General features: G+C 36.3%; 3 protein-coding genes across 3 annotated transcripts; 2 read left to right on the forward strand and 1 right to left on the reverse strand.

The window, feature by feature from the left end:
• Window positions 1-5148: 5148 nt before the first annotated feature.
• On the forward strand, window positions 5149-5241 carry CBG26810 (the record flags this gene model as incomplete). The annotated part of the gene is made up of 1 exon (XM_045239384.1): window positions 5149-5241. The coding sequence occupies one exon, from the start codon at window positions 5149-5151 to the stop codon at window positions 5239-5241; it is 93 nt and encodes a 30-aa protein (XP_045099218.1).
• Window positions 5242-6027: 786 nt separating this feature from the next.
• CBG11832 lies at window positions 6028-7123 on the forward strand (the record flags this gene model as incomplete). Its single annotated transcript, XM_045239385.1, has 4 exons — window positions 6028-6265; window positions 6312-6454; window positions 6634-6870; window positions 6926-7123. 4 exons carry the CDS (start codon window positions 6028-6030, stop codon window positions 7121-7123), a joined length of 816 nt encoding a protein of 271 aa, XP_045094677.1.
• A 1406-nt stretch (window positions 7124-8529) lies between these two features.
• Window positions 8530-11887, reverse strand: CBG11833 (the record flags this gene model as incomplete). Its single annotated transcript, XM_002648753.1, has 7 exons — window positions 8530-8590; window positions 8853-8969; window positions 9242-9371; window positions 9896-9995; window positions 11707-11748; window positions 11796-11818; window positions 11866-11887. The coding sequence occupies 7 exons, from the start codon at window positions 11885-11887 to the stop codon at window positions 8530-8532; spliced, it is 495 nt and encodes a 164-aa protein (XP_002648799.1).
• Window positions 11888-13708: the final 1821 nt, after the last annotated feature.

Below are 13708 nucleotides of genomic sequence, written 5' to 3' on the forward strand. Positions count from 1 at the left end.
GACTTTTGAAAAACGTCAAGAAGTTGATAAGTCTCAACATAAATTGAGAAAAAAGGCAGCAATTCATTGGAAACACCTTCCAGATTTTTCCCGATTTTCCCGAAAATTCTGATAATGATTTAAAAAAAAAAAATTTCCAAGACGTCCAAAAAAAGAACCGAACTTTAAAAAAAAAAAGGCTGAATTCAAGACGGTTCTGATTGGCGAAATGGAGAAAAGAAAAATCAGGGTTCCGAGCTGGCTCACGAAAATTTTCTTGAAGTGAGTTCGTTTAAAGACTGTATGTGAATCAGTATGTAAAATTCATAATTTTCAGAAGCCACAAAACACCAAAGTTGATCGATTTGTGAAGAAAAATGGTTTTTTCTACGGATACGAGAGTGTTTTTGGCATATTGTCTTCTTCTTGTTGAACAAGGCAAAAAATACATTGATACGTTAATAATCCCTCATGGAACGAGAAGAACGGTATATTCTCGGAGAGCTTCTGGAGCAAGGGTTTGACTGGAGAATTATTTAATGCCAAGAAAAGTGAAAAGATGTTATTTTTTTTCTTTTTCGTACAAACCGTACAATAGCCACAAAAAAGGCGGATGGATCAAAGCATTCAATTTGCCGCGGTGCATTCAAGATGGAGTGGCAGAAAAAAGCATACGGTAGGTATTAAAAAAAATCTATTTTAAAAATGTTTGGAAATGGTTTTCAGAAGTCTAACTGATGCAGTTCACCCTTAAGGCACAAAATCCGCAAGTCAGCTACTCAGCAAGAGATGAGGTTATGCTGAAAAAATGTCCTCAAGCTGGAATTTTGGCCTGCCGTCTATGTAAATGCTCTGTGAGTTGAATTTTATTGCGATTATCAACTAAAATTTTAAGTCATTTATTGACTACATAGATTAAATGTAGAAGATTTTTTCTGAAAACACTCTATTCGCTCTCCAGGTCTCGATAAATTTTTTGATAACCTATCTAATCAAATTTATTAGAACCAAGAGTAACGTCACGCGAGCTTGCGCAAGTCTCAACCATCCTCAAAAACCATAATTGATCATCTTCACGAATCTGGAAGGGTAACAAAGTTTGGTCAACTCGCCCCTCCACTTTTGACGGATTCACTAAAACCATTACGTTGCGAATTGGTACATTCTCGGCTTACTATGAAACGCAAAATCAATTGGGGTGAGAATATTATCACTGGGGACGAGTAGAAAAAGACGACGGGTCCCTACCGAGGAAACCGCTAAAACGGGCATCAAAAAAGAACTTCACGAGAAAAAGTTATATTTTCCATTTGGTGGGACAGTGAAGACGTCTTCTCTAGAAGAATTCTTCTAGGCGGCGTCATTATCAATGAGGACCTCAACAGCACTCAAATGGAAAAAGAATTCCAGGCTTATCGATTAAATTGCCCGAAAAATTCCAGCTTAATGATGATTCATGACAACGCAAGACCACCCACTAATTTGAAGACCCGTCAGAAGCTCCAGATGCTCGGAGTCAAAGTCTTCTGTCATCCACCGTATTCACCAGACCTTGCTCTAACTGAATAGCAACTAATCCGTTCCTTGAAAAATCTCCTTGTTAGACAAAAGTTCCATGATAGAAAGGATGTGAAAAAAATGGTTGGACGACGTTTTCGCTTTCCAATCTACCGAGTTCTACGCTAATGGGACCGCTCAACTTCCATTGCGTTGGCAAGAAGTCATGTACACTATCAGTGAATATATCACACATTGAATTCCGTGTTCTTTGAATAAATTTTGTTCCGAAAAAAATCAAAAAATTACAAAGACTTTTCGCTCAACCTAATATAACCCCAAAAGTTTGAACTAATGGGTTCGAAAATGATTTTTGAGCTTAGCCACAGTGACAAGCTTTTCCGAGAAACCCAAATGGCTGCACCGGAATCTGGTGTATGAGATGGCGGTCTGGAAAACGTTTGAAAGTTTTAATTTCAAGAAAATCTTACCGGATCATAGTTCATTCTAACGTCCTGGCCCTTCAGTTTGACGATCGCTCTGAAAATTAATTTCGAAAATATTATTGAATTTCTGAATTTCTGAATTTCCGAATTCCTGAATTTCTGAATCATTGTTTCAACTTACTCTGGAGAGCGCTTTCAAAACTGCGGCTGGCATTGTGAAACAGGGCAACTATTTGTCTATTGAAACTTATATTCCGTTTGATGGAAACACGTGCTTCACAGAAATACTTCGGCTTTTTATTGCATACTACAAAATAGTGATTTTTCGAAATGTATAAATTTTTAAGATAACTCACATTTTTAGAAAAATAATTTTTAAAAGTAAACCTTATTCAAAAGGTGGTCAAGGAGAGGGGTTACCTGTAAAAATACTTTCATTTCCGATTCTCTAATGACAAACTTACCAAATTTTGAGGAAAATCAAACAAAGACCATTAAAAACACATGGTCGTGGTTGGAGGGAATAGAAAAGAAGAGAATGAAAGTTTTGTCCGCGTTTCGGTCGACTTCCACACCTTTCTCTGCGGTTTTCTAAAAGTCCCTCTCCCTAGTAGCCTCTCTTGCTTTAATGTAAATTTTCGCTTGTTTAAATATCATTTGGTGCTCGTCTTTTTCCTCTTTTGGTGACTTTACGATCATTGATTCTTTTTATGCAAATAATACTTTTTTAGGATGGTGAAAAAAAGCGCAGAGAGAAATGAGCTGCCAAAATCGACAATAAAATACATCCGTTTTCTTGGCGTTTATTTTTACCACCCAAAAAAAGTTTTATTCACATAGAAGGTCACCAAGAGCATCAGAGCGGTTAGCAAATACTAAAAAAGAGAATGAAATTGGGAGAGTTAAACAGAAAAAAAGAGAAAGTGAGAGAGTAACAAACACTAAACGAGAAGAAAGAAGAGCACTGAATGATACGTCAGCGATCGAAAATTTGTATAAAAGCGAGAGAGCTAGGGCTTCTAAAGTGACACAGAGAAAGATGTGGGAAACGACCGAAACGCGAACAAGACCATCTGAATGAGGTCTACTTTAAAAAATGTATCTTCCTGAAAATGTGAGTTCTCTTAAAATTTAAGATTTTTCGAAGAATAATTTTTTTTGCAGTATGCCCTTGTGAATGGACTAGAGTGATTTTGTTATGTATGTCGATTGTTCCGCACAAACCGCTCAACAATTTCGTTCTTGCATCTCGCGAAGTTAAATCCATTTTATTGTATACTGTATTTTCTCCCTAAAAATAGAACTTTAGGGCGTTGATTCACAATTTTCCCCGTCGTTAAAACCCTTAATTTCAAGAACTCGATTTTCCGGAAAAAAAAAGTCGAGAAAAAAGTCGAGAACACGATTTTCCGAATTTGTTTTTCCGAACAAGCCTGCTGAAAACACCGGCAGAGCAGCGGAAATCATGGACAGATACCGTGGTAAATATAGTTCTTCCGACATGGTGGCCCAGTGTCAGCATACCGAGTGCCTAGTTCCTCCAGTCATGCTCAATAGTGCTGGCTAAATTGAACCAATTTTCTTTGCTTGGAAAATCATCTGGGTGATCAGTACGACACAATACTTCGAATTCAATGAAGGTGACATCAAGAAAACAAATGTGAGTGTACAAGGCTTCATTCTCTCGAATTTTCCTGTCTTCAGCTTGGTCCCGATACTCGTGAGTTGGAAGAAGACGATGGCATTAGTCGACAGAAAAGAAAAGCAAAGATGAATTATGAAGAAAATCTTCGACGTGAGAAGGATTAACGAGAAACATAGTTTAGGCTTCTTGCCAAGCTCTCATCTCTTCTAATACGTTTTTTTTGTAATTTTCACAATGAATGTGTTTTTTTCAAGTTTTCGCCAAAATCTACATCTTAAAAAAATCAATGGTTTCAATTTTAATGCAATAAATTGATATCCCCAGTTCCCTACAAAACGTGAACCTTAGAAACAAACAGTCAATGTTACAAAACAATACATTTGTTTTTGAACTTGCAATACGCAAAAAATCTCAACTGAAAAGTACAGAAATCCTGGAAATAGTGACATAGGTTTCATATATCGTTTACCAACACTCCAACCGCTTCTACATATTTCCAAAAAAAATTCCTAGAGAAAAAACAGAAAAGTGAGTTTCAATGAAAAATAAAGAAAAATCTGCAAATTAAAAAAGTGATAGAAAAAATAATTTCGGAAAAAAATTATCAAAACTTAGAACAAATGAAATTTCTTATTCACTGATTATTTGACGTTCAGACTTTTTGACCTTTGAATTTATGAATTCGGTTGAGTTTTTTTTTGGATTTTCTTGGAAAATGTGCTTGAGCCATATTTTAGAAATATCCGAATTCGTGAAGTTCTCAAACGTTCTTACCATTTTTCAGATTGTCAAGCATTGTTTTTTGGTTCCGAATTTCTATATTTTTCGATATCCAGTTTTCCAAACGTTCAAACCACTGAATTCTTAACGTCTTATTATTCAAAACTTTGAATCTTTGAATTTCTGAGTTCTCAAATTCCTGATGAATATCTGAATCATACTTGCGAAATCAAGGTCCGGTCCTGAAAATTCTGAAAAAAGTCAGGCCCGGCCCGGCCCGTTGCAAGTATGATCTGAATAGCTAAACGATTTTCATATCTCTGAACTTCTGGATTTTCGACTTTCTGAAACTGTAAATTTATAATTTTACGAATTCCTAAGCTTCCCACATCCAAGCTTCAGAATTTCCTTACTTCTGAGTTTCTAAAGTTCCGAGTTTGCAAATTTCTGTCATCACGAATTTTGAAATTCAAAACATCTCATATTTTCAAAATCCCCAGTTTTTAAAAGTTTTTCGCGGAATTTATTATTGTTCATTTTCGCCCTGGCATTTGTTTTTGCACAGTGGAACATGGCAACGGCCCAAACCAAAGATATGCCCTTGGCTACAACGTAGACAGCTCCACGTTGCAAGAGGAGACTCGATGGTCATTCTCACTGACCTTCATCACCGTCACTCCCCATCAAACACCCTCACACACCTCACCCAAATACACCACCCTCTCTCTCTCTCTCTTTCACATTGTCTCTACCCTCTCACTCACCAGAGACCCCCTCACTCGCCATCAAACACGAGGACACACCACTCTTTTACGTTTTTATTGATCGGTTGCCCTTCCCGTGTATTTTTTTTCTGCAGCGATGGTCCGACCAGAGTTTTCTCTTTTTCTTTTCACCAGCTCTTATGGTTTTTTTGTTTCTCTTTCTTTACGATTTTCTTCACTTTACGGTTGATTTCCAGTAATTTGTTTCTTTACAGGTTGCCTCACCATTTCACCGACGTCTCATCCAGATTTTTCACTGTCCTTCCACGTATTTGAAAATTCAAAGTAGCGTTTGAACGACACTTCAAGGATTGTTTCTGACCTCACCAACTCTTTTCCATCCTATTTATTTGGAAAACCAAATCGAGATTTGATCGCCACTGCAAAGAAACAATGTAAGTTCCAAATGGTTTTCATTTCTTCATTCGTTTATTATGTATTTCAATAAGAATCGTTTGGAATGTACAAAATTTTTATTCAATTTAGGTAGAAAGCAATTTAGGGGTGCGAAATATAGTTCGGAGGGTACAAGATACCCTCCGAATTTTGAATTTCGCATCCCCGAATTGTGGATTTACTACCAGGGATGTTCTGATTGCTAATTAGGAATTTTTCGAAATATAACAAACTCTGTTTTTCAAAATTTCGAAATTCTCGGAATTTTCAAATTTCAGTTTTGAAGTAGAAATTCCATTCTCCCATGACAAAAGCATACCGTAGTCTAAAAATCTCTGATTCCAAAAAAATTTCTCGGAAATATTCCTACCAGAAATTCATTTTGAATTTTTTTTTCTCGGAATTTCATTCCCAAAAAAGTTCAATAACCCGTTTTTCTCAATTCAAGGCCGTGACATCCAGAGCAAAAACACAACAGCTTTTTTTTCTTGCGAGTTAGAGATTTTTGAACACGGAATCGGATTGATAGGATTGAAAAAAGTTTTGTTTCAATTGACGTTTTTACAGGAACTTGATCATCATGAACGGAACCCTTGTTGACAACAGATTCAAAGTAACTCACTTCGCCGGAGACTGGCACGGCGAAAAGTGTTATTACGCAGAGGATTTGAAAGACGGCCAGCCTGTGATGCTGAAAGTCTTCTCCCCTACCGATTCTCGCATTCAAGCCCACATTCAACTCCTCACGGAATGCGCTGGAACAAAGGGAATTCCACATCTCGTTGCTCGCTTCCAATTGCTGGACCACGAATTCATTGGTTGGTTTGTTCTTCTTTTCTTCGGTTTCTAAATGATTTTTTTCAGCGCATGATCACAAAGGCGTTCGCTTTGCCAGAATCCTCAACGACCGATTCTTCAGGATTTCTAAAGAAAACACTACTCGTGTCGGGACTCGTCTTCTCCGGATTCTACACGCGATGCACATGAAAGGATTCGTCCATCGCGACGTGAGACCTCTCACTGTCATGTGCAGTGTTGATCATAATAAGGCATGTGTATTTGGACAAAAATAGCAAACTTGCGAAGCTTTTCGAAAAACTCGATTTGTACCAAATGAAGCCAGTTTCTTTAAGTAGTCAAAAACGACGTGAAATTACTCATTGTCATCAATAAACATGAATTGCAGGAGCTGCAAGTTGGAATGAGCTACTTCGCTCACGCGGGACACATCGATACTCCGCCAACCAGCAAGCCAGTTCTGCAAGGACCCTATCAAAGTTTGAGTGCGACGAACGGAGGAGCGTATGGTCGCGTTGACGACTACATTTCCGTAGTCATCATCATGATGGCTTGCCAGATGGTGCGTCCTTTAGACTACAACACCAACAACCATTTGACACATATTCAGAAGAAGGAAGTCTTCGTAAGTCCTTTGAAAAAATATAATTATCCTGATTTCATTCATTTTTCAGCACTAGAATCCTTATGATGCCCTGACACCGGAAACGATGTGGCTAGGTGACATCTATCTGATGCTCGAGGAAATGCGTGTATCCAACTCTTTCCGTCACCTGGAGATCATGTGCGCGATGTCTCGAGCTCATCCCGGATTTGATCCAAACACTCCTATCACCTACCACTACGATCAGCAAAACGGTCATTTATTGATTGACTGAATTTCGTGGATAATTCATTGGTGTTTTCCCTTGCCATTCCCAGTGTCTTTCAAAAACATCTCATCCCACCATTCATTGCTTTTCAACATTTTCCCCGAATAGGCTTTACCTATTGAATAACTTTTGTCGATTCCATATTTTGAATTGCTCATCACATTTCCATTTCCCCCTCTCAAAATTTACCCCGTGTCTTCTCATCCACCTAAATCATCTTAACGCTTTCTCAATTCTTCAACCGAATAAGCTGACAGTTTTTCTTTAGTTTTTCGGCTCGTTTCAATCTACTCTTTTTTATTTCCCCAAACACAGCTTTGCGAAAATTCTCAGATTCAACCGGTTTTTAAGAAGTCTCTTTGAGGAGTCTCACATCAGTTGTGTTTTTTATCCCCTTCCCAACTTTGCATATTTTGTCGTGATATTTTCATAACACTTTATCTGTTGTTTAATTGTCAACCACCCGTGTTTCTGAGTTTGTTTTCCTAGTATCCTTTTTCAAACTTAAGGGTTTCCCTCAAAGTTTTCTGGCCCTATCTTTTAATTTTCGCCGAGCTCCCAAACATGAATGAATGCCACCTCATTGTTGAAAACAATAAATGATTTAAGTACCCAATTTCGAGATTGTCATTCACACCTGCTGGAATCGACCATTAGGACAAGGACAGCAACACCCCGAACCACCATTGCAGTTTATGATGCATCGACCAACATCGACTCACCACAATGACAATTACGACATTCACCGCTGCGATGGCGCAGGTAACCAAGTTTAGGGCACTTGCCACTTCCAGGTGAGAATAATTTTCAGGGTTGGAAATTCATATCTCAATTATTTCGTTTCAGGATCCTCGTCCGCTGCAAACAACGGCGCCTCGTCCCCCTTCAAAAGGAAAAAGTTTTGTTTTAAATATCACAACAAAAAAAAGGATCCGAAATTTTCCATCGGCTTAAAAATTTGAAACTCCTAAAATGTCTGATTTGTATTGTTTTACAGAAACAAGAACCAAAGGCCAGAGTCAAGAAGCTTCAGAGAGAGCAGATTCAAAAAGGATGGATTTCCGCACACACGATGCACAAATGCTCTTTGAGTCGAATTATCTCGGTTCCTATAAAAGTTATTAAAAACTTTTAAACCGATAAATTATTGGTGATATTATCACAAATAATCTATCAGTTCAACATTTTTTGATAACTTCCAAAGGAATCGAGATAATTGAGCTCAATGTGCGCGTATAAGGTGGCATTTTATTAGAGTATTGAAAAAAAGATAAGAATAAAAAAGACGCTGTGAAATTTCTAAGAATGGATAGAGCTTTTAAAGATACTCTTGATGGAATAGAAATCAATTTGAAATATATGAATACAAATATTTATTATTAGTTTACTGAAAAAAAAAATGCAGAAATCCATCAGATGATTCGTTGACCTCCTCCATAGTGATGATGTACCACGGTGTCAGCTGGATTGGCACTGAAAATTTTGAGTTTTTGTGAAGCATGTATTAGAGACAATTAAGGAAGACTGCCCATGTATTGGGAGAACCCTTTAAAGCAACCCCTGAAACAAATTTAAATGGAACTACTTTTTCTATAAATGGACCTTATAGGATGTTTAATGTTTTACTAGTCTTCCTTAAAAAAGGACCTCGCTTTTCCATATGGATATCGTTATTGTTTGCAAAAGATGTCCTCAGTTCTATACAGTATCTTGGAATAGATTCAAAAATTCTTACACCAGGAATTCGAGTGCTGGGTATCTCCGTAACACAACTTTCAGGCATCCCTCTGTTCCATCGTCTTTGGTGACTCGAACGGCGTCGATGATATCTTCGATAAGATTTCTACCAACTCTAAAAACTTACAATTACGTTTGAAAAATTGATTTCAACTTACATTATTTCTATCTTTGGCCTTTTTTCTTAATTGGAGGAACCGATTTCTAGAATCGGAGATTTGTTATCGATCTTCATGCTATCAGTTTTAGGCTACCGAAGATTTGGGAATGTTCCTGTCTTCTTCCATTTTTGAAGGAACACAACTATATCCTGATTGCTCAACATAGACTCTTGCAGCTCAATCCGAACACATGTGCAATCTAATAGTTGATAAATGGTAAACCAACAAGAGTAGTGTATGAGAATCATGTTTGGGAATTTGTCCAACTGATGGCGGAATTTTGACGGAAACTTTCTCAAACATACGAACTTCTGGGTTATATGCATCTGGTTGAGAAGTGGAGTGAGAGTAGCGATCTGAAAGTATATGGTTTCAGAAAAATGGCAAAATGTTTGAGGGAAAATTGAGAGATAATAAAGTTTTCATTTTTAAAAGAATAATGTTTTTCTAATTGAGCTTTTGGAAAGTTTTTATTAAAATGTTGATAAAATGTTGTTAAATTTAAGTTAAAAAATATCAAATCTAGACACCACAGAATTTTGGGAGAATTTCAAAAAATGTTAAAAATAGCGTATATCTCTCCAACCTCTCCAAATTTTAGAAATGCTAATCAGTTTCATCCGAGTTATATTAGATTCAATAGGAAAAATCCCGATTTCAGTGCAAAATAGCGATTTTCAAATGCAATTTCCTCAATTTTTAGGACGTTTCAAAACATGCATTTGGTTGTGTTATATGTACTTCGAATCGGATATCATTTCATATTTCAGACATTTTCTCAAAAAGAAAACATTTTTTTGGATGAAAAATGGGAAAAAAATGCAAAAAAATTAGTTTTTTTTTCGTTTGAATTATGAAATATCATCGAAATTTAACTAACAAAAAAAACGAATCTCATGTTCTGAAACGTTGTAAAAGTTGAGAATATCGTCTTTAAAAACTGAAACTAATATAGTTCCACTGAAACAGACGAGCGGATTCTAAAATTTTTGGACATGTTTAGTTAGGCTACTCTTGACATATCCTGAGTTTTTAAACAAAATCTGAGTTGGAAACGTGTTTAATTTCCCTTTTCAATGAATCAAAGTTTCAGAATTTTCAGTATTTTCAATATAGCATCTATTCAGAATTTTCAATATAGTACCCAAACATTTTAATGAATTTTGAGAATTTTTTATAATGAAGAAAACAATCAAAAAATTTAAAGCAGTTATTAACTATCTATTTTCAAAAGTTTCCAGCGACTGGAATCATAGTCAAAAAAGAAAAAATTACTCTTTCTGAATATATTCACTGATTAAAAAAACTGTTTTTTCTAATTTAGACAAAATTATATACATTTTTCCATTTCATTCTACTTTTTTAGATCTGTTAAACAATCTAACTTTTTTCCATACCTGCAACGGACCGGTCGGCTTTTTTTAGAATACCCAAAAAAAAATCGAAACAATTATTCTGTCATGTAAAAATTTTCCAAGATAAGAGTGCCATTAAAATATAATATACCCGGGCCGAACCCTAGAAATCTTTTTTTCTTTTTTAATTAAATAAATTTTACCATTTTTTAAGTGGAAATATTTAAATGTAAAAGACGGGCTAGCCTAGGGTTGGACCGCGCAGTGAAAATCCTATTAGTGGCTCGGCCCGTTGCAATTATGCTTGAAAATAAACTTTTATTGAAACAGGAAATTAGTGTCCCACCGACACATAATCATTTTTGGTATAATTTCAAAATATCAAAACAATTGAAAACGATTGTACTTACCTTTAATTTCCCACCACGACTCAAAGAGCAGAAAAAAAATAGTCAGAAAAATATTAGAAAATTATTTTATCCAAATCCATTTACTGTAGGATTTCAGGATAGAGTAAGAATAAAAGATATTAAGAAAAATAAAAGCATTCTTTCAGAACCCATTCATGCACAGGGTTCATGGAAATACACTTGAATATAAAGGCACATACACACTGTGCCAGAAGAAGAAGAATAAGTAAAATGGGAAGAAAGAAGAGAGGCGGCGGTGTGGGCGTGGCTAACGTTCTGTGTGTCTACGTTCTCTCTATGTTCTCTATATGTACTCTCTATGTTCCCTCTACATAACGACTAGACAGGCCAGGGGAAAAATATAACAGCAAAAGAAGAGACGATGATCTGCGTCTACATGATTTCACTGCACTCTAAAATTTCGCCTTCTTTTGTTGGTTCGTGGCTGAGTAGACCAAATGGGGAGGAGGCCAAATGACGAGGAGAAGGAGACATCCAACAAAAGGCTACAGTGACAGGGCATGATATTCAAACGAAAGGACTAGGGGAGAAAGCGGATCGACAGAAAAATGAGAAAAATCTCCATTCTTTAATGAAGAAATTTGTATTACAAGTTTACAAGAAAAAGTATTAGAAGAATACTGAAGTCATTAAATGCTCTGATGCCTCTTCAAAATCATAAAAAGATCAAATAAGATAAACTATTTGGTTTGATATATTGAAAATAAGCGAAAAATGATTATGCGTCGGTGGGACACTAATTTCCTATTTAAAAAATAAATTGGTTTGTTTTTGAGCATAGTTGCAACGAGAAGAGCCACATAAAGATCTTTTACGACGCGGTCCGACCCCACGCCAGCCCGTCTTTTACAGTTAAAAAATTCCACTAAAACTTGGGAAATTTTTTTTAATTTAAAAAAACGTACCTGCGAAATCAGGCCTGGCCTGGCCGGGGCGGCCCGGGTTTTCTGATTTTGAATAAAAGGTATTTAGAATAATTTACATAAAAATATACAAACAGAAGGGCGCTGTCAAGCTCTGAAAAATGTTGATTTTCAAAGTTGATTTTTTTTTTAATTTCTCACCTGTACCACAACTCTTCAGCATTATGGATTTCCCCAAACAGCAGAGTCACGAAGAATTCTCTCAGTTATGGTGCAGAATGAAATAACGCTGCTTCTTCCAACGACTTTTCATAGAAAATGTCCTCAGTCAAGTATCCGGCAGCTTTAGCAGCATCCACAAATTTCTCATAAAAGACACCTCCAACGGTTTGCAAATCTTCATAAGATTTGGTATCAGTGACGTTTAGGAGCATGACTCTTAATGCGAATCTTTTCTGATCTCTCGGAGACACGAAATGCATTCTTCCGATCGATCGTGTAGCATTTTTTCTAAGAGTCCATTTTCCTTTGATGAATTGGAAATGTTCTGGCATCTCAACATAATAGATACCTCGGCAGTCCACAACGTCTTCTGGAATCATTCCAGTCGATTCAAGCTCATCATATCATCTTTTGTTTGCAGCAAACCACGCTGTTGCATCTTTTTCTTCTCCTTCTTTATAAACGACTCCTTGGGCATTCTTCAGATGCACTTTGAGCTGCATAACTGGGGTGCTTCTGTCGGACATTCGAAAGTTGAAGATATGCCAAAGAGACTTTGGAGCGCAGACGTATCGACCATCCAAGTAGCTGTTGACCTCATTCTCCGTCCTGTGCTCGACTCCATTTTTATCAGTGTAGATGCGGATAGCAGCTCGAGATGTACCTTTGTAAAGATATTTGTAAAGGTATTTAACTGCTCCGACGTTCCCACGAATTTCCAAATTCGCATGACTTCTGAACTTTCTGGAAAGGTACTTGTTGTATGGGACCACACTTCTATTATCCAGTTTAACAACTCCAGAATTTTTCGTTTGTCTAGAAATGTCTAGAAAGCTCTGGAATTTTCTAGAATGTTCTGGAATTTTTTAGAATGTTCTGTAATTTTCGAGAATTTTCTGGAATTTTCTAGAATGTTCTGGAATTTTCGAGAAAGTTCTGGAATTTTCTAGAATGTTCTGGAATTTTCGAGAAAGCTCTGGAATTTTCTAGAATGTTATGGAATTTTCGAGAATGTTCTAGAATTTTCGAGATTGTTCTGGAATTTTCGAGAATGTTCTGGAATTTTCGAGAAAGCTCTGGAATTTGCGAGAATTTTCTGGAATTTTCGTGAAAGTTCTGGAATTTTCTAGAATTTTCTGGAATTTTCTAGAATGTTCTGGAATTTTCGAGAAAGTTCTGGAATTTTCGAGAAAGTTCTGGAATTTTCTAGAATGTTCTGGAATTTTCGAGAAAGCTCTGGAATTTTCGAGAAAGTTCTGGAATTTTCTAGAATTTTCTGGAATTTTCTAGAATGTTCTGGAATTTTCGAGAAAGTTCTGGAATTTTCGAGAAAGTTCTGGAATTTTCTAGAATGTTCTGGAATTTTCGAGAAAGCTCTGGAATTTTCGAGAAAGTTCTGGAATTTTCGAGAAAGTTCTGGAATTTTCTAGAATGTTTTGGAATTTTCTAGAATGTTCTGGAATTTTCGAGAAAGTTCTGGAATTTTCTAGAATTTTCTGGAATTTTCTAGAATTTTCTGGAATTTTCGAGAAAGTTCTGGAATTTTCTAAAATTTTCTGGAATTTTGAGAATTTTCTGGAATTTTCGAGAAAGTTCTGGAATTTTCGAGAAGTTCTGGAATTTTCTAGAATTTTCTAGAATTTTCTAGAATGTTCTGGAATTTTCGAGAATGTTCTGGAATTTTGAGAAAGTTCTGGAATTTTCGAGATCGTTCTGGAATTTTCTAGAATTTTCTGGAATGATGTAGAGCTTTTGAGAGTATTATAAACTGTCCTGTAATTTTCTAGAATGTTCTGGAATTTCCGAGAAAGTTCTGGAATTT

Source organism: Caenorhabditis briggsae (genome assembly GCF_000004555.2).
Source record: "Caenorhabditis briggsae complete genome, chrX, whole genome shotgun sequence".
Taxonomy (NCBI): domain Eukaryota; kingdom Metazoa; phylum Nematoda; class Chromadorea; order Rhabditida; family Rhabditidae; genus Caenorhabditis; species Caenorhabditis briggsae.